Genomic DNA, 22,123 nt, shown 5'->3' with positions numbered 1-22,123 from the left:
ATGCTATGGTACGAGTTTTGAAAATAGAAAGATGTTGTCTTACTATTTATAATTTTTTGAATTTGAATTATATTTCCCAAACAACCTTAGGGATACGGGAAAACGTTCACATTTTGCAACTTGTATAATATAACATTTTATTTTGTTATTATCGTTTCAGATGCTGTTTAATTCGTGAAGTTTATAACTGATGAGAAATATGAATTGATTGATTTTGTATTAACAATGTGTACCGTTTTATTACCAAAATAGACTAAAAAAGCATGGATGACATCACAATGAAGATATTTTAATAGTTTTCAAATTAAATGTAGGTTTTTCTAAATAACTACATTTTACTTAGAATCGAATTGGTCTGCCTTTTCTTCATGGTAAAAATATTTAAGCCGTAGAGTCGTCTCCTGAATTTGTAAATTATTTGGCTAGTTACCATCACGCTATTAATATGCCTTAAAACAAGACAGTAATTATAAGATAAGGGAGAAGGTCTTGTCAACTCTGCTACTAACTGTATCTTATCGTCGGTGTGTGGCTACATCTGTAGTGCAGGTAACTTGTTTCTACGATGTAGTCTAATGCGCGTGTATATATATATATATAATACGTATCTCATATTACTTTGCGTTAAATGTGTATATATATATATATATATATGCGTGTATGTGTTACTGTATTATTTTTCTCTCGTATAAATCATTTTGTGTATTGTATCATTTCTTATTTATTGACCCGTATATAAATATACCAATACTTAATTCTAGTACGGAAATGGAACGTTTAATAAGGGCGTCCTAATGAACGCAGGAGTTCGAGAATCACTGAAGGAAGCCGCTTATCACTGTTATGTCTTCCATGACGTGGACATGATCCCAGAGGACGACCGGAACATGTACTCTTGTCCCCAGTTTCCGCGGCACTTGTCTGTTGCTGTTGATAAATTTAATTATACGTAAGTAGTACACTACTAGGTACATATTTTATAATCACTTATTAACAAATGCACCAGCAATCGTTTGGACACCTGAGTGTGCGATACTTAAATGTAGTGCTTTTAAAATAATTGAAATAGTTCTTTTTTCATAAGCTGGTTTTGTCCTCCTATTGCTAGACTGAAGATGACGTTTCACGTCAAAAGTCTTCACGAAACTGACGTGTGCAGTTTATTTTTTCTTTTCAAAGCACAAAGCTACACAATGGAGCATCTGTGCTCTGCCCACCGTAGGTATCGAAACCCGGTTTTCAGCGTTATAAATCGCACAGACTTATCGCTGAGCCACTGAGGAACCGTAGAGAAAGATAAATAGGTTTGGTATTGCTGAATGAATAGAATATATTCCCATATTTGTAAAAACAAACAAACAAAACAAAAACAACTCATCAGCTATACAAATAAAAAAGACAATATTACACAGTAAACAAGGTTTAATCTTAAAACTTTCCACGTATTTTATTTAAACATCTTTAAGGCATATCGACATCTCCGACAACGTTCTTTCACGGCTTTCTGAAACTAACACTCGAATAACTAATAATCTGTACAGATGGATAAACCTATCACGAGATGTCTGCAAATAACTACGTCAGATCGCAACCTAAGAAGCTAGAGATAAAAACCACGAGTATTGTTTACTTTCGGCAAAATAAAGAAGCATTTAAAATAAAATCAACTTTCAAAATAGCGAATATTATATTTAATTCCTTAGAGTTATTCCACTTTAAAGAAGATAATTATGTCTCAGGAAGTCTAATGAAACATATGAAACAAAATAGTCTCAAGTTTATGAAAATTACATTTTCAAAGTATTTTCACATATTTTGGTGTTATATTGTACAATAGGGGTTCAACTGACTTATAAATATACTACTGCCAATTTGTTTTTGATTATTTTCAGAATACAATTTGTGTTTAAAATACTTCAATTTCTGTTGAAGGAAAGAGTGCTAAACGGCTTAAGTTATATATTGTAATAGTTCCCTGTTGTCTGAACTGAAAAAGTGGGGAGGGGGGAACGGAAATAGATTGACAAAGTTTCTGAGTATTCACTTGCTGTAAATAGCATTAACAAAACACATTTTAACAGTTAGGGAGTGGGAACGGAAATAGATTGACAAAGTTTCTGAGTATTCACTTGCTGTAAATAGCATCAACAAAACACATTTTAACAGTTAGGGAGTGGGAACGGAAATAGATTGACAAAGTTTCTGAGTATTCACTTGCTGTAAATAGCATTAACAAAACAAATTTTAACAGTTATGCGAGATATGTTTTTCTAGCTTACTGTTTTAAGACTATGAGGAGTTCCTCCAATCTTTGTAATTACTGTTTTTTCTGAAGAGATTGTAACATATGATCTAACACAGTGTTTCTTTGTCCCCCGGTGGGACAGCGGTAAGTCTTCGGATATACAATGCTAAAATCAGGGCTCGATTCCCCTCGGTGGACACAGCAGATAGCCCGATGTGCCTTTGCTATAAGAAAACACACACACACAACTTCTTTACTGTATATCCGCGGACTTGCGTCACTTGGTAGCCTGACATGGCCAGGTAGTTAGGGCTCCCAAATCGCAATCTGAGGGTCGCGAGTTCGAATCCCCGTCCCACCAAACATGCTCGCCCTTTCAGCCGTGGGGCGTTATAATGGGACGGTCAACCCCACTATTCGTTGGTAAAAGAGTAGCCCAAGAGTTTGAGGTGGGTGGTGATGACTAGCTGCCTTCCCTCTAGTCTTGCACTGCTAAATTAGGGACGACTAGCGCAGATAGCCCTCATGTAGCTTTACGAGGTTGTAAAACACTGATCTAACACAACTATCACATATATTTTTTTTAAGTGGGTAATTATTTTTTTACTTCGAACTGAAAAAGTCAATCGTTGTCACTGTAACCGATGTATTCAGTAGGATGAATAACACCCATTATTTTATTTGTTTGAATGTATGAAATAAAAAATAAATCCAAAGTTGTATTTTATTTAAAAAAATTAATATGTTATATGTTGTCACTGAGCTTGTAGGGATAGAAACGCCGATGGCCACTGATTAAGAGTTAATTTTTACTGTATAAGAATGGAGCTCCAGTTTTCGTGCTGCTTTGAGAAGTATTGTCAGTTGTGCTCATTCTTGTGGCCATAATTGTACACTATTGTTCGATGCCATAGTTTCCATTGTAACACGTTTCTGCGAATGACAGTGAGGTTAATTTTAGACCACATACCTCGATACATTTTCCTCAAAACCTCCACTGTACGGCTTTCAAGATAATGTTTATATACATCATTAGTGTAAAAGTCCAAATAAGATACGGTATTGGACTTGTCAAGTATGTGGACTGATGGGATTGCTCTAGTTGTAGTTTCTTTAATCATATTTTTTTTTGAGGCAACAGAAATTGTTTTCGATGTATTGCTAGAAAGCTTTCTTCATCCTCAAATCATTATTTATTATTTTTAACGATATCAGAAGGTATTATTACAGCTTTGTTACAAATCACTATTTGGGTTGACTGATTCTCTTTCGCAATGGTAGCTTTCACTTTGAAGATGACACTATTGCTTCTGATTGACTCAGGGAGTGGTTTTGGAGCTCCTTGTTTTAAATGTTACGTTGTACGTAATGTTATGTTAAGTTTCTCCAATTCCATAAAAAACGTTGAAAGAAAAATTCCTTTCTTCGGAGTGTTCCCTTGGTTCAACATCATTTAGCAATTCAGTAGAACGAATATTTCTTTTTGGAAAAGTCTGTGAAAGTCACTTTTGTCATAAGTCTAACAATTATAGATACGACATATCATAATATTATGTTACCTTTTTATTCAATATAAATACTTTTTCTATTACAAGCTTATTACGAGCTTTTTGCTGTTTTTATGTAAGCTGTCAGTTATTTGTAAGTTCTTTGAGAAACATGCAAAAGTCAAGTGGGTGCGAGATTATCTTGCTCGGTATGTATTGATACAGTTACTACCCATAGAACAAAAAAACGATAATTTGAGTCGAAGGTCTCACTTCTATAATCGCTCACGTTATCAAGTTTCTTGTTTTTAAGCCAGTGTGATTTCTTGCTATTTTGAGAATATTATAGTTCGGTACACTTTCTAAATAAAGCTCATCTTTAGGTGTCAGATATCAATTCTCATAGGGAAGAGCTTAAAATTTTGTACTTTTTTTGTAGATTTATGCTAAAAAACAAACAGAAACAAGAAGGAATCCTCAATAGCCGCGGCACTTGAAATTATTTTAGGCAGGATTAGAGTACATTAATCTATGAGACCTTTGTTTCCCCTTTTTATTAGCTACATTTTTGTGCGCCAACAATACCAAGCGTGGTGTGCGCATATACTCGATTTGATTTTATTACTCATCAATATCTCTATCAGCCTACCCTCAAATTGAAATTCTTTAGGCAGGATTGGAACAAATTAATCTATGAGACGGCTAAAAAAATAAACCTAGGAAGTAAAATAAGCTTATGTTAAATTGAATTAGCATGGAAATATATAATTTGTTTGTTTAGCTAATATCTATACAATAAGCACATCTGCGGACTTACAACGCTAGAAACCGGGGTTCGATACCCGTGGTGGGCAGAGCACAGATAGCCCATTGTGTAGCTTTGTGTTTAATTACAAACAAACAAACAAACAATCATTTCGATTATTCCTAAGTCAAACATGTATTAACTGAAGAGGGTCTGAATAGGAAAGTGTGCAAAAATTTTAAAGATGAAACTTACAAACAAGAATGGAAAAACATAGAGCAGAATAATATGTATATATCATTTTCATACTAGAACAAATATTCTACTGCTATTTCAAAATGTCGTCTTGTTCATGTTACTAACTAGCCACCCGCACGTGTCACATTTGTCTATATGGATATAGAAAGGATCTTCTTGAATTAAAATGGATTTTGTATTTAAACAACTACTATTGTGTACGAAAAGTTTGCAAACGCTAAATATTAGCGCGTAGCCGCAGTTGCGAGCTATAGCCATTCGGGTGACATGTTTTGTAACTATGTAAATTGTTTACAGTAAATTTCTGACAATACAAAACTTTATTTATGATGTTATTAAGATTAATAATACCTTTAATATGTTTGTAATATATACTAACACTACACCTGTAAATAGATACTGACAGCATTTGTATGATTTATCTCACCTTTTCCCCTGTTGAAGCTTGCATGCAAATTTCTTTAGTAACAGAAATGAACGAAACCATTCCGAGTATATGAGATATTAAAAAGAACTTATAGATAAGGGAAATTTTTAGAACATTGCTTTTTTTATTGAAATATTATATCGCATTATTTGTTATCATATTGTATCATACCATGTTGAATCCTATTATATTGTTATATTTTTAATACGCTTTACAGGTTACCTTATACCTATCTCGTTGGCGGAGTGTTTGCTCTAAAAACAAATCATTTTATACAAGTTAATGGCTATTCTAACCTTTATTGGGGCTGGGGTGGTGAAGATGACGACATAGCACATCGGTAAGTAGATTTAATAATAGATTTGCTAGGAAATGGAAGGGAAAATCTTGAGAATCATTTCAATATCCTTAAAAATATATACGACATTTAATGCAAGATGAATTGTTTAAACCACAACATCGACCTTTGGCGTAATTTGCTCGATGAAGGTATACCTATGTCATATTAAAAGTGTCATTAAAAGCTATATTAAACTCAGTATATGATGTTGTTCTTTTAACTTTCTTTTTTTAAGTGAATCAGTAATCTGTCGCACCATCTATCGGTTGATAATGAAACAATGTTTTGAAAATGTGTTGTTTGATAAAGCATATCTCGATTAGTAGAATTAATTCCAAATTTATTTTACATTATTAAAATATTATGATGTATAACATAAAAAACTTTTAGTTAATAAAAAAAATGTTCTGTGAAATAATAAATCGAGGAGTCGTTGTATGCTTAAAGCATTTGTTGAATAAGTTTCATATTCCTGAAGGACGTCGTGCTAGATGGAAGATTTTTTAATTTCTCTTATTTAGTCGATTAGGGATTTCAAATGAGAAGTGTGCACCGCCAACTTTTGTCGTTTAACAATGCAACATTACAGTTTACATACTACGTATAAAATAACATTTTAAATAAACATTTGACTGTCATTGTGGTCCAATCGTGATGACGAAATCCTAGTTCACACTTGTGGCAGATAAATTATATTTTTACATTTGAAATTCTTAATGGACTAAGCGATAAGAATGGAGAAATACCAACAGAAGAACGTGATCTTTATCACAAATATTAAGCTTGTTGGTTAGTATTTCTTAGCCAGCTTCCAGCGTTTAACACCGAAACATCTATTGAATAACATCTATTGCCATGACTGTTTGACTTTTGTAGAATTTACAGGAGATTTGTTTCTAGTTCTTGTAACAATTCTGAAAGAACAGTTGTGTTTGTCGTTTATTGCTAAGAATAGCTTGTATCCTTTTGACTACAGACGTTTAATAGAAAATAAATAAGCCTTCTCGTACAAGATCAGGTTGAATGGCTTTTCTTTATCAATAATATCAACACTGTAATAACCTCCCTCGGGATTAAAACTTAAAACATTAGCTTTTTTAGTGTTTTACATTCGGATGAATTTCTTTCTTTGTACTAGCTTAAAGAAACAAAAGCTGGAAATTATTCGACCTCCTGAATCAATAGGAAGATATACCATGATAAAACACACCCATAGGCCTGAATCGCCAAATGTAATCAGGTAAGAGCTTCTTAATTTCAGTAGGAAGATATACATCAAACATAAAATAATACATCGTAGCAGTAAACACATTTACAACGAAATCAAACTTTACTGCTAAAACTTCCAGTACTTAACTATAATTAACAGAGACAAATTATATTATTTAACGCACTTAACTTACAGAAATAAAGCTAATGATAATTATGTTGAATAATATTACACATGTTAACTGAATTAGAAATAGTACTTCAAAACAGTGTCTGCATTAGAGTGCAGGTGCTTTTTATGTAGAATTTCGACAAATAGAAGCAAAGAACAACGAGGGTTGACTGGTTGAGAGTTAAAATTATTTCTCTTAGTTTGTACATATGTGGGATCATCTATAAACGCTAACACAGTATTACCAAACCTTCTATTTTAAATTCATAACGTTGGTAAATCAATGATAATAAATAATGATAACTCATTCGTTCTTTTGATCTTCATTTCGATATTTAATTAATAGTATTTCCACTCTCTTCTTCAGAATCGCCTTATCTCTCTCTCAGTGAACAACAGAATTTGAAAGGATTAATATATATATTTATCAAATACAGGCATTCGCATGAGCATAACAACATAACTTTGTTTAAAATATTGATATGTCTATCAATTAATTACTAAAATATTGTTTTTAAAGTTCAGACAGTGCCCATGAAAAATTAGGCTAAAGTGAATTCCTGTGTGTGCTCTTGTTCTCACTTTTTAAAGTTATATATTTCACTTGTGTTTCACTATTTTTGGTCCGCGGTGGCTCAGTGGTAATTTTCAGAGCTTATAACGATAAAATTCAGGATTTGATCCGAACGATAGACATATTATATTTTCACGTTAACAGATTTTCTGAAAAAGCGTTAAGCTTTATTACAGAAGGATCAACAGGATAAACTACAATGTAACTCTGAGTTCATTTAAGAAATAAGGAAAAAAGCTAAGAAATAAAGAGACTTGATACGATATCTAATTTATATAAAATACACAGTATACATACTAGCGTTGTACACTTGACGGTCACCTTCTACTGGGCACGTGATTTGATCATCTGTTATTCCTCTCTACAGATATCTTTACATCGACCAACACACTCAAGGTCTGAGTTAGACTGTTTAAATCTAACGCGACTTACTTAACGGAAACTTCGGATTTACCCATAGTGACTTGGGTTTACTCGTGACTGGTCATTCTCCTACAACGCAAGGAAGGCCATAACCTTTCTATATGAACTGCTCCACCAGTGAAAGACACGACTGTTGTTGACATACCATGATTATCCTTCTCCATATGTTTCAGGCTTGTCCTAAGCCGACAATTAAATTTAACTTTAAAACCAATTAACTTTATGTATGCGATATGGTCAAAAAGCATGTTAACTTTCTCCCATTCTCGTGCCCCCCCCCCCCAGTGGCACAGCGGTATGTCCGCAATTTACAACGCTAGAAAACAGGTTTCGATACCAGTGGTGGGCAGAGCACAGATAGCCCATTGTGTAGCTTTATGCTTATCTTAAAACCTAACTTAATCTCAGTTTACGTTTACATGTAATTTGGACAACACAACTTTTAAGTAAAGAACTATTATTCAAATATCCAAGTCAAGAATCCTTTAAAATGATTCAAAATACAATATATAATGAAGAAAAAGACAACCTTTATAACTAAATTAAAGAACTAATATAAACTATGATATATTATGTAAAAAAATACAAAATTTCTATTATGGATGTATGCACCAATGTGTGATGGAAGGAAGTTGGTGATATTAGATTTATGTTTTTAGTAGATTTGGTTGGTCCTAGCAATTGATCCTAATTGAATCTGTAGCTGCTTCCTAATTTTGCGTCTGTTGTTTGGATTATATATGATAGGCAGAATATCCCCCCCCAAAAAAAATGTTTGGGTGCTATGGCTACAAAAATATTCATTTTAAAATGATACCATATATACTTTTGTATAAATGATATAACTTTCAATTGTTTCCTTACAACTTTGCTAGGGCAATCATATAATACAAATGTTATTTTACGTAATTATTTCATCAGGGCTTTTCACACCTGGATAATCCCCATTACGCCTTTGATGTAATACAAATATAGTCTCTTTAACATAGATCCTAAGTACACACAAACATGTATGATATACTATTTAACACATAAAATTACCTATTAAAAAATAACTTGATCACCTACCCCTTTATGAAGTGGAAGTCTAACACATTATGCTTGAAAATGCATTATGCAAAATGACATCTTTTTGAAACACATAAAAATTCATACATTAAAAATTCAAAGTGCATAAAAATTTACACTCAACATAACAAAATGAACATTACATGATCACTCACTGTAAGCCATAAAAATCCCTTTTGTTGTTCAAATAATAAATAAATTTCATTGAGAGGAGTCTGATAAAATGTGAACGTCCTACAAAATACTGAATCACACTTCTATGATCAATATCACAATTCATCAAATACACACATACATATATAAAATGACATGAACCCTTTACAAAATCCATGCAAAGAAATGAACTTTTAACACAGACGACCCATCAAGTTCCATTCCCCTCAGAAAAATCAAACATAAAGAACAAACTGCAATGCTAATTAAACCCTTTCTGCGAAGCCATAACATGAAATAACATTTATAATGCGATACAAGAAACAAAATAAAAAAATATAATAAGAACATCACATCAAGAAACTCTTTGTAATTGGCTACCCTGGGGGCATAAGGTTTTTCATGGCCTTGGTTAGGGCTGTCTTTAGATCTAACAGCTCAACTTGCAAGTAGCACATTTTTTTCTTGAATCAACATTGAGGTGTGACCCTCCATCATAGCTAATTCACCTCTCTATTCTAGAGGGTCCACACATCAGTCCAGGATGGGCCATCTACTGACAACGTCTCTTCAACATCAAAATTTACTCTCGTATGGGGTGGATGTTGGGTTGGGATCTCCACCCTCACAGTCTCTTGGATTGTTCCCTCTTGTCATTGGTGTTCCAGGAGCTGGATGGTGGCTTCTTCTGCCATATATGTTAAGGTTCCATCATACTCCTGGTGTAGTGTTGATGGAGGAGATGGCTTTCTCATTGGCATTGTGAAGAAAGTGGTGGTGACCACAATGGAGGTATTGGACCAGGTGGTCATAATGATAGTGGCTGCAAACTTCATCTGAAGACCATTCCACACCTGCCTCTCCGAGGCCTGGTCGTCTCTCGAGAGGATCTAAGCTACAGAAAGGTCATCTTGGGCTTCAGAATGTAATGCACCTGTTGGAGGTGGAAACACATCTGATGACAGTTGTGTGTGGGGATTTCACACCCTTTGACTGTACATCTGTCTAATAGGTCCCATTTTTTCTTGGATGGCTCTGTCTCCTTATTAAATGGTTTCAGCAGTGGCTGCACAGAGAGCTGCTGGCCAATTGAAGACTTGGTTATTCTGTGTATTCTATGTGGTGTTGGATGATATTGTTCCCTTTGTTACCAGTACGTTCAGAGGAGGCTTAAATCACACAGAACCTATAGCTGCTGGTAGGGGTTGATGAACTCCTGTAGACCTCAGAGGCTATTCCAGTGATAGATGTGGCAAGGTCTGCTATGTCCAATGCATTGGTCAGCAATACGCCTTTCTTCAAACAAACAAACAACCCTGAACTATCTAAAATCCTTTGGAGATTGGGTCGTAACATTATAAATTAGTTCATCGACATTTCAATGGGGTTTCCATTGAAATTCATGCACTATACTACCAGTAGAAGATTTATCCTTTGTGCCTGAGAACTTCCCGATTCCCAGGCTTCACTAAGTTTCTCATTTACCAATATCTTTAGCCGTGCTGTTCTCTGTCGACCCTGCTAGACCAGAGATAACACAGCGTACCATCTAACCTGACCTCATTCCTCTCTCTAAATTTTGTTATTGTATGGCTAGAGTGCAGTTCCAGCAGAAAGAAATAGAGTTGAAGATGCAGCATATGAGCTGACTTGGGTTAGGTGATGTCAAGCCTTACTTTTGACCATTACAATACACTAACATTTGTAGACATTTTTTTCTTGGGGAACTTCTTTCAGTTACAAGTTTAATACTAGTTTTTGTGTCACTTGCAAAGGTTTCACGACGTGGGTGTCGCTTTTAGCTTATCCTAAGTATACCTACGGCTTGAATTTTCATAAATTATTACTGCACATTGTACTGAAACTACGTTAAGAATCTATTCACTAAAACTGTGTGTTTATTAAACATATTTCAATCTGCATTACTGAAACTATTATATCAGAACCAAATAATACACTGGTATCCTAGTTCATCTATGTTATGCTATCTAAGCCACTGTCTGATAATTTCATTTAATACATATAAGTTCAGCCACTCTAGAATATTTCGATTGAATCGAATCGAAATATCTTGCAGTACTCTTCATGAAAAATAAAGGAGAAAAAAAATGTGTTTTCTCTCATATGTAGCATGAGTTTTTGTTACTCTTACCTCTTCTACAAAACTTGCTCTATGATGAATATTGCAATGTCAAAATCGAAACCTTCTCTCACCAGTATTAATGAAAATTACAGGTGCACTTTACTTTCAGATAATACTTTCCACCTGAGTTATCATTGTGAACATCATATCACAAAGTCTTAACACTGAGATCAAATCCTTTGTCTCCATGCACATGCTGCCTGCTGTTGTGTTTGTTTGTAGTTTAATCACAAAACTACACAATGGGGTATCTGTTCTCTGCCCACCACGGGTATCGAAACCCGGTTTCTAGCATTGTAATTCCATAGACATGCCGCTGTGCCACTGGGGGGCACCTGTTGTTGTGTTCTTTATGTTATTGATTCATTTGTGTTATACAACACTTATGAATGACTTATGTAATTTTCGCATATGTTTGAAAGACTAGATATGTATAGTTATCTATACAAATTTTGTGCATTGTTACATACTCTTGTAGCTTATGTAGCTTATAACAATACTTTTGGTTCTTGTGTCAATTATTTTGCTAACCTTCTTGGATTAATTTACAAAGCTACTTCTTGATAGCGATGATGTTGCCCTCTCGGAACCAACTCACACTCGACTCATTTTTCACTTCAGGTATCACAAAATAAATAATAATTGCAGAATTCAGCTGAACTAAAACTTTTCAGCTAAATTTCAAGCGTTATCAGGATTCATTTTCATGCTCAAAGGAAACAACTCCCTCACTGCATGTAGAATTGGCATATTTTCCAGGTGTATGGGGAGAATCTAACGAGCACTAGATGGTGTGCTCCACATATTTCTTGTTGCTCAGATAGATCAAGGAGGTGATTCTCTTAAAATGTGAGAAAATATTCAGTATCAGGAAATTCACTCAGTGGTCCTGAAAGTAAGGGTTGAAATGCTCTTTCGTTTGATGATTTTTTAATCACATGACAGTCTTTCTTATACAATAAATCAAGTAAGTTTTATTCAATATTTGGTGGATATCTCTTTTATTGAAACTCTGCTCGATATCTCAAGGAAGCAAGGGTGGTTAAGTATTTTCAGATCCATTAATCTTATAATCAACAAACCATCCTAACTGTGGAATATTCAAGTGGAAATTGAACAATGTAATATCTACATTGTACTGTGAATACCTCTTAATTGCTTTGAAAGAAAGGATTGATACTTTCTTTTAGTCAATGATCTGAAAATATGCAACTACCAAGCCCTGGATAATTGAGTAGTAATCATATAATTTTGTGCATACATTTTACTTTACCATACAATAGCACAGAAATCAAGGATTGTAACTCCCTCACAGTTGAGTTTTTAACCTCCTAGCTACCACCTCCAGCTGTGCAAATTGTTGATACACTATGCATTAGATCTGCTACCTCCAGTTGTCTTCACTTTTGGCACTTGTATTTTACCCACACATATTGATGGGCAGGTTGATGTCAGTGTCCTGGTGTCTTTTGCCTCTAACTGCAGCATTTTCTCGTCTGACTTGCTATGGACAGCCAAGTAAGTACATTCAGCTCTTTTTTCCTTGATGGTTGATTTCTATTCATTTGAGAAGCCGTCTTCATCCCCTCAGGCTCATTGGTCCCAGTCTTAGACTCCTGATCAAACTTGAGTATGAGAGGTTCATATTTAATGCTTAGGGTGAATTCATGTCCACTGACTAAGGCAAACCTTTTCCTGTGTACATTGTATGACATCTGCTCATGGGGGAGGAACATAAATCATGATAGCTGGGACAAGTATTTCCCAAACAAATATGATCACATTTCATGAACAGCTTAAAGAATCTCTGTTCACTTGCTCTATACACCATCATAATGTACATTAAATGTTCATTCCAGCTGGTTTGACTAGGATTCACATATCCAACAAGCATATGATTAGTAGTTTGTATTACCTATTTGATAAGTCATGTGATAAGGCGACATGTGCATGTTCACCACACCTAAAACTTTGAATAACTTTACTCAGACAACAATTGGCTGTTAAAATTAGCTCCTTGATCTATTCTGGGGCTGAAAATCATGTTATACAGTGATCCACCAACACATCAGCTATGGAATGTGTTAATGTATCAGTCAGTGGATAAGCCTTAGCCTACTTTGTGAAGTAGTCAGTAGTGATAAGTAAGTACTGATAATGAACTCTCTCGGTCTTTGGGAGTGGACCAGCAATATCCAGAGCTATACTCTTCTGTGTTGGAGTTTACCATTTATCATCTACTTCTTTCCCTGGGTACAATATTCAAACCAACTCCACACATCTTGACTCAGATGCAGCCAGAAGAATTGCTGTTGAATAACAAGTGCTACAGGCTACTATTGTTTCTATTTGTGCTGATTGTACTTTACCTTACTATATAAGAAGGAGCACTGATGCTAGATCTGGAGCCTTCATATACTCTTTCTGGAACTCTCGGGGTTTTAATTGTGGCATCCATCCAATAGTAGAATCTCATGCTGCATGGTTAATATTGTTATGGTGGGAATGGTTTTAACTTCCACATGGTGTCCAGGATCAGGGCATTCCACAAACTAGCAAGGTCTCGGTCTCACTATACATTTTACTATACATGTTGCAGCCCTAGGCAATGTACTATGACAAACACGTGTTTTTATAATATTGTTTCCTTCAGATTGTAAAGTCTATTAATCATTTCAGTGAAGCTCCTACCATACAACTAATGGTGATAGTATTTTATGAAGACCACATCTGCAAGCAGTTTATTTTTCTTTATATAGTATCTGTGTTCGAGAGCTATTAACTTATGGTTAGTTCATATGATTACACATTCTAATCTATCCTGCTACTGTGATAACACAACCCTGATTCCTTTGTTATTAGCATCAGTGTCCAATTAGAGCTTACTGTCTTGTCATGGATCTATCGTCACAGTAGCATTCATTAAAGGGATTGGAATGCTCAATCACACTTCTTTGCTTCATCCAAAGTGTACCTCAATTTTAGTGAGAGCAGACAATGATGCAGCTATCTTGGATAAGTTGGTCACAAACTGTCAGTAATATGACAAGAAACCAAGGAAACTGCAGACTTCTCATTTGGTGACAGTTTAAGGCCAGTCTCTTACCACTGCTGTTTTAGCAGAATATTTAAAGACTCCATCTCCACCTATAATGTGATTGAGAAACTTCACTTATGTATGCGTGAGTTTGCATTTCCCTCGTTTCAGTTTCAATAATGCAATATTTATCTGCTGGAATATCAATATCAGGTTCTCAGCCACAGATTCTAACATGTTACCAAATAGCAGAACATCATTTCTCCCATTACTGCCTCTTCAATGTATCTCTATTAGCATCTAAAAAGTTATGGGTGCATTATACGTCAAATGGCGTGATGTGAAATTCATACAAACCATCTCTTGTCCTATAAACAGTCTTAGGCCTGATCTTGTCGCCCAGCTAAACTTGCCAGTATCTGAATACCAGATGTAAAGTGTTGAACCAATGTCAATCTTCTAACAAATTCAGACAATCATCTGTTCAAGATAACGGAAATGCATCAACGTGAGTTACTGTGTTCATGCATATAAATCAACAAAAAACCTTCTTCTTGAATAACACCATCCATGGTTTGTACGACTCCATTTTTAACATTCTTTGTATTTTATTACTGACTACATCCGTAATGCTCCAGGTAAATCTTTTATTGGACATGTATCACCTGTATCTAAGTTGTGGCAAATCACTGTTATTCAACACAGTCAGTCATCTGGTCCCACAAATACACTGGCATGTTCAACTAACAAATCACTGAGTTGCTTTCACTGCATTGGATCTAGATTACTTGTACAATATTCAAACAGTGATGTAATATCAGTTGGTATCCAAATATTGCTTTTGGTTCTAGTGTGATGGATGCAACTCTAGCGTTACCACTAGCTTTGGTTACTTCCACTTCAGTTAATGAACCTATATCCATTCCAGCGTACAGCTGGATAGCCAAAATTAAAAGCAAATAATACCAGGACTTTATCTCTCCTTGGACAGATAACTATCTGAGCTAATAATGCTTGCATTTTGGACAGTAAATAGTTCATGCATGGTTTTTATAACCATGTTACCTGTCTCCATTGCACTAGACTTCATCCATAGTATACCCCTTGTGTATATGAAGGTACTGTTATACCCTTCACCACATAAACTCACACAGTCTGCTGTTCCTGGCTAACAACGTTATGGCTTCCTCAAGGCAAAACTGATGAATACTGTCCGAAGTATGTCCATCCTAAAGATGCCAATGCTAGATTAAACATCAGAGCTTACTACCTTTATTCTGTGAGTGACATTTCATAGTCACAGCCGGAGATAATTCTCTCCAATTATGTCTAGTCTAACACCATTCACCAAAAAAAATTAGTATCTCTTTGCTGGTGTTGGGATCCCATTTGGAGAACTATACATTTTGGAAGATCTACCAGCATTCTGACAACTTTTATGTCAACCAAGAATTCAATTTCTTGGCCTTTTACCCTCACAGGAATGTATCAAGCTTCATCTAGTCCTGTAAAAGTTGCATTGACCACCACAAGCAATTTGTTATTTTCCCTCAAGGATAACCAAGTATGACTTGGGTTCTATTTAGTTCTGTTCATTCTCCTAAGTCTGTTAAGCAATCAGTCAAAACAAATAGCATTGCCAATTTTGCTGCTCAGCAAAGTACAAGCAGTTCATTTACCAGTGCACAAACAGAACAGAAACAAAGCAGATGCTTTGCTCCTTTCATCTTGAATGGCATAGAGGCAGGGTCATAGAGGCTGAGACATATAAACCATGAGCATACATGAGTAGCTCTGCCCATTCACTAGAAATAATTATAATTACATTAGGGCACTGAGATGTGTGGGTGGTCGATTAACCTACAACATGGCTCAAGCTCAATGTGGTGGAAGTGTCTGAGTAGGTTGTTCCATCTGAAGTGTAGCCACAACAGCTGCCAATGTGAACTTTACCTCTCTAATGACGAGCTCGAAGTTACCACATCATACATTTCATAACATAAATTGTCTCATTTAGGGTGACTATATAATTCGCACCCAGGTGATGCCTTATGATTTTGCTAGGAAGCCCCTCGATGAGCTTATCTATAAGTGTGTCTTCACAATCTTCTACACCCATCTCAAGGTAAGCCTTACCATGAAGGTGGCGCATATCATCCATTTAAGCCGCCAGGTACTCAGTGTCACTCTTCTATTGATGTTTATGTTCAGCTTATTGGATTGATCTATTCTCCATTGGGTCGAATTAACTGTGCAACTCAACCGTGGCTGTGCTCTAGTCTTTTGTTGTTGTTGTTGCATCTCATACAAATACTCGATGAAATTCAGAGATGGACCACCTAAGCTTAAGGTTAGGCATTGAACAGCTTGTTATTGAATCTAGCCATTCCAAGCTGTTACCTGTCTGAAATGCTTCAGAAAATGGTTCAAATCTTTCTTTACTGAACTTTCAGAGTGAATTCTGCTTGGTTTCACTCACACGGACCAGTAATACTGAACAAAGCCTCCCCCTTGTGGTTTCTTAGCCAGTCCTTGGCTTACATGCCATCATGCTGTGGGCATGGGAAGTAGATGTACTCGGGGATTCTGATTTTGGACAAGTTGTGGTCCCTGGTCCAGGGCAGCAGAGTGACTAATTGCTTCAGGCAGCTCATCCTAAAGCTCTGTATGACCCATGGTCATGCTGGTAGGATATTTCCAAGCTTGTAGACACTCACGACTGATCCATGGTTCATAGTCCTTTTCTATTGACGTCTCTTATTGGCAGAGGTCCTTCACCAGAGCTTGTCCAATCCTTCTTGGTTATTCTCAGGTGGTCATGACCAGGGCTGGGGCTGTGCTGCTCTGGCTGGTGATAGCCTGGGAGTCATGTAGAAACCATCCCGTGTGATATCAGACTCATCAGGTGGCATTCTACCTTGGTGACCCTTAGTCATCTGTGCTTCTCTGGCACTGAGATCTTCCTCAGGGTGCAATTCCTGATCTGCCATCCTGGGTACACCAGATATTTTCTGATCTTCCCGAGTCTGCGACTGAAGTGAGAGCAATGCTAGGAACTTCTAAACATTGGCAAAAGTCCTTTGTCCAAGATAGGTCTTCTAGATTCAACACCTCTTTCATACAACTGTCATTCTCCAGCAGCAAACTCATCCTTCTCAATCATATGTACTTCAACCTACAGAAAATATCATTCTTCCAGAAAGGTGCATTTCTTTAAGTTCTTTTAACTCAAGAGTTAGTAACAGAAATGTTTAGATTAGCAACACAGAAAACTTCACAATATAATTTAGTTACAACATCAAACTATTTTATTCCTACCTACTCTATGGTACTTTCAGTTTAACTAATTTACTCAAAGAGTGTTGGAATAGATCCTTTTTATAATGGGAGGATCATCAGGATAAATCATGAAGTTATAAGTTTCAATAAACTGACTGAGTTTTGAGCTAAGAAATAAAGACACTGGACACAATATGTAATACAAATGATAAATGTTCCCAGATGGGATAACAATAAAGTTTACGGACATACAACTCTAAAATCCTGAGTTCGATTCTCTGTGGTGGACACAACATATATTTAAATTTGTTTTGATTTGAAACAAACTAAATGCTAGCAATTTCTATTTACATGAAAGACACAAAACACAGACAGTCACATTCTACTGGAATTGTGAATTCATCAACATTTGTTCTTCCTTCTAGATATCTTTCCATCAATCAACTTACTTAAGTTTCTATGCAGACTGTTTAAACTTAACATTATTTTCTTTACGGGAAATGTTGGCTTTACCCATAGCAATTGGTAATGTCCACATGGCTGGTCATTCTCATTCAACATATGGAGGCTATAACCTCCGGACATCTGCCCTACCAGTTGAGGCCACTGCGGTCTTCTTCCTAAACATGCAGTGTTACAGCAACATATACAAGTGGAGCAGATATTATCTTTAGAATTTACTTGTTTGTTTCAAATTGAACACAAAGCTACATAATGGCCCGAGCTATCTGTGCTCTGCTAACATTGGGTATCGAAACCTGGTTTCTAGTGTTGTAATATCTTTAGAGAAGAACAATGGAATAAAGGTAGCTAGAACGAAGTTAACTTTAATGGTTTTCTGGGTCATGTGTAGCGAGAAAGCTAAAACGACTTAGAATAAACTAAATCAAACTTAACATGTCTACATTAAAATGAGAAGGTAGAAAATAAATTTTTTATTGCAGTGTAGATAACATATTCTATAGCTTTGTGATAAAACAAACTCATTATTGTTGCGATGACAACAGATGATGAATTATCACGTTGTTCACGTACAATCACTACTAAAATTAAAAATAAGTTTTATTAGCATTACTTGTCAATTAATCTGAAGAAAGATCCAAGAGAGAAGATGAATGCAAGCTATAAAATAAAGAACCTGGATATAAGACTTCGACTGAGTTAGAATTAATTATTTTCATTGCCAAAGTTTGCTTTACTGTTTTGCTTAATATTACTTTTTTCATTTTAAAATATAACTTGCATTTGTTTTCAGTAGATTATTCGGATCCTCGACGATGGGCACCCGCTCCATCTATTCCTATCCCATTAGCAACCTACTACTAAACAGCTTGCATTTGTATGTCCATGGAATTTTCCAATTTCCTGACTTCTACTCTCCATATAACTTTCAGGGGTTTTGGAGTATGCCGCAGATGAATTCTAAAACCCATATACAACGTTTACAATTATCCCCCTTGCCTTAGTGCCTATACTTCCCGAACTCTAATCGCTATGAAACTTTCAGAGATTTTAGGGAATAGCCCAGATCTCTAGGACACCTAGAAATACAACTAAGATAATATATGGAATTTCTTACACTAATAAAAAGAAGCTGGCCAGTAGAGAGGAATTTCTAGAAATGTGTATGCCGGTATTCAGTAGCCCTGCATAGCATGCCGTCCAACCATGCCCGTGAAGCCAATGAAATAAATGTACGTGTGGCACAGAGACCTTTACTATTATATGTAAATCCAGTAAAATCTATTCTGATTCACGTGTTAAAACGAAATCTGAATTATAGTTTCTCACAAAGCAGTGCCGAGCGTCTTGTCTATTCTATAACAAAATGTTAAGGGTAAGGGGTACACTTAAAAGTCAGGCAGTGCGTTTTTGCATTACATTTTAATATATTTGTGTAAAACACTTATAATGTATTACATTATCTTCAGGAAAAAAAAACAAGTAGGATCATTCATATGTAGTTTTTATCACTGCTTAACTTTATCATTTTCATCTAAATTAACAAAGTTTAAAATCTGAAAGTTTGCATTGTTCTATTAAATCTGTGCTGAGATCTAATCATTATATAGCATAATTATTTCTATGGATATTTCTATAAACTTAGCAAAAACACATTCGAGACGGTATAACTTTAGAAAGGTATGTGAAATTTTATAAAACAGTTTATATATAATTATTAATTGTTTGTTTGTTATTAAACGTGAAGCTACACAAGGGGCAACCTGTGCTGTGTCCAGCGCGAGTATCGCAACCAGATTGTTAGCGATGTAAGACATCAGTCTTACCATTAACCCAATGGGGACATTATTTGCCAATCAACCCTCCTTACAAAGGAAGGAATTCATTGAAACTTAGTTTTCTCCCCTTTCAAGCAAAAATGTATAGCTTGAAAAAAATTCTAAAATTTGTAATATTAAAATCATGAAAAGGAATTTAAATAACAATAATAAATAATACCCATAAATTTATATTACGGCCGAGAACACCATTAACAGTGAGAGTACTGAACTGATAAATTAATATAATCTAGTACCTATAATTTCTATACCCTTTGTTTGAATCACATTATAGTTCGTACTTTCTGTGTATAACTCAACATAATTTCAACTTTTGTTGTCAATTCTCTTAAGCAAAACATCAGTGACACGAGCACCTAAAAATATATACCCTGTTTTCTATTCCAGTTGATTTTTCTAGCCCTCAGCATTTTAATTTGATATTTTATTACACATGTAATGGAGTCTTTGTTTTAGGCCAAACGTGAAATCAATAGTTTAGCTTGTATGCATACCAAAATATTTTCATGTTTATGTTAGATTGTTTGTTTGTGAATTTTCGTATAAAGCTACAGAAAGGGATATCTGCAAATAGCCATTTCTCTAGTTTTGAGATGATAGATTAGAGAACTAGTTACCCCAGGGATAGCGCGACAAGCCGCTAGAGGGCGCCACACGCGTATCGACCTCAGACAATGAGGAGAGAAGGGGTAGATATGATGATGATGTCACCAGAGACAATGATATCATAGTTCCACGAAGTAGAAACAGAGGGCGTGTTGTTAGGCCGCCATGATAGGTGAACATGACGTCATAGTTCCACAAAGTGGAACCACAATCATGATGAGATCACCATACATGTCTCAACATGTAATAAATGACTAGATTGAATTATGTTGTACAGTCGGTTTATGTATAAAACACCTCACTAATTCATTTGTTCTATATTTAATAATACTTTTTTACATTTCCTGACCTTTTACATGCAAATCACTTATCGTCATGAAAAGGATGCTTATTTAACATGCAAACTTACGAACATCTTACTGTTTCACTAGTTTATCTTTAACAATATAATTATGTTCTTGAAAAAATATTGTTTCTTATGATAAAGGACAAGAAAATACACAACCGAATTTCATTTAACATACTGATTAAAGTTTTAAATTCTGTATGTAAGCATACCGTTTACAATTGTTGTCCTGAAAATGATGCAAAAACTCTTATTTGAACGAAACAACTATTATAACATACATATTATCCATTATTTAAATGAGGCAGTTATTATAATGAATAATTTATTTTATGTGCTGTTTCGTCCTGAAAAGAACGATTATTTAATGCTCTTTATAATTCAATATAATGTTTCATTATAAGTATATATACACATACACACACATAGACACATATATTAGGTCGTCAAGAAATTAATGTCGCTTTTTTTAAATGAAAAACCAAAACAACTTATATATTAAAACAAAACATTTAAAAAATCAAATATTCTCCATTCTTATCGATGATGGTTTTCCATCTTACAATCAGGTTGTTAATGCCCTGATTAAGGAAATCACTTGGCTTTGAAACATAAAAGATGTCGATGTCCTCTTTAACACCTTTCACATTTGTATATGTTTTCCCATTAAGATGGTGTTGCAGCAAATGAAAAAGCTGGTAATCATATGGTGTCATATCTAGAGATTATGGTAAGTGGGAGAGAACTTCCCAACCCAAATCCATAATCACGTCAAACGTGCCACATGTGAACGTGCATTGTCGCGGAGAAGAACCCATTTCCGATTGACTAGTGAAGAGTGTTTCTGATGAAGGGCTTGATTTGAACGTACCAGTTGCTGACTATAGATCTCTGCATTGACAGTTCGCTGTCCCACCAAATGCAAAGCATCACTTTCTACGGATGGAGTCCAGGTTTTGGGGTTGGAAGTGGTTTTTGTCTAGGACTGAGCCATTGGTTGATATTCGCATAGAGAATCTATTTTTCATCACCGGTGACAATTCTGTCCAAAAATGGTTCACGCGCATTACATGCCAGAAGAGATGAAGCAACATTCACACGTTGGAAACTATGATCATTGGAGAGTTCGTGAGGCACCCAAACACCTTCTTTATGGGCCATTTCACGAATGTGTTGTTTTGGGTTAGACTCAACAAGCGTTTTCAGAGCATCAGTATCAATTCCAACACGTCGGCCCCTGCAATCACAGTTTTTAAGGCAAAAGCCACCTGAACGAAATTTGCTGAACCATCGTTGACACTTATGAACGTT

At 35.4% G+C, this 22,123-nt stretch overlaps 1 protein-coding gene across 1 annotated transcript in view; it reads left to right on the top strand.

The window, feature by feature from the left end:
* LOC106459486 (beta-1,4-N-acetylgalactosaminyltransferase bre-4-like) overlaps window positions 1-22,123 on the top strand; it is a 77,528-nt gene that overhangs the window by 51,751 nt on the left and 3,654 nt on the right. The window contains exons 3-5 of the mRNA XM_013919109.2: window positions 762-949; window positions 5,380-5,502; window positions 6,641-6,742. Of these exons, the coding sequence (XP_013774563.1) occupies window positions 762-949; window positions 5,380-5,502; window positions 6,641-6,742 (413 nt within the window). The remainder of the gene's footprint in view (window positions 1-761; window positions 950-5,379; window positions 5,503-6,640; window positions 6,743-22,123) is intronic.

Source organism: Limulus polyphemus, unplaced genomic scaffold (genome assembly GCF_000517525.1).
Source record: "Limulus polyphemus unplaced genomic scaffold, Limulus_polyphemus-2.1.2 Scaffold616, whole genome shotgun sequence".
NCBI lineage: Eukaryota > Metazoa > Arthropoda > Merostomata > Xiphosura > Limulidae > Limulus > Limulus polyphemus.
The sequence above is the reverse complement of the archived record's forward strand: the minus strand, read 5'-3'. Positions and strand labels throughout refer to the sequence as shown.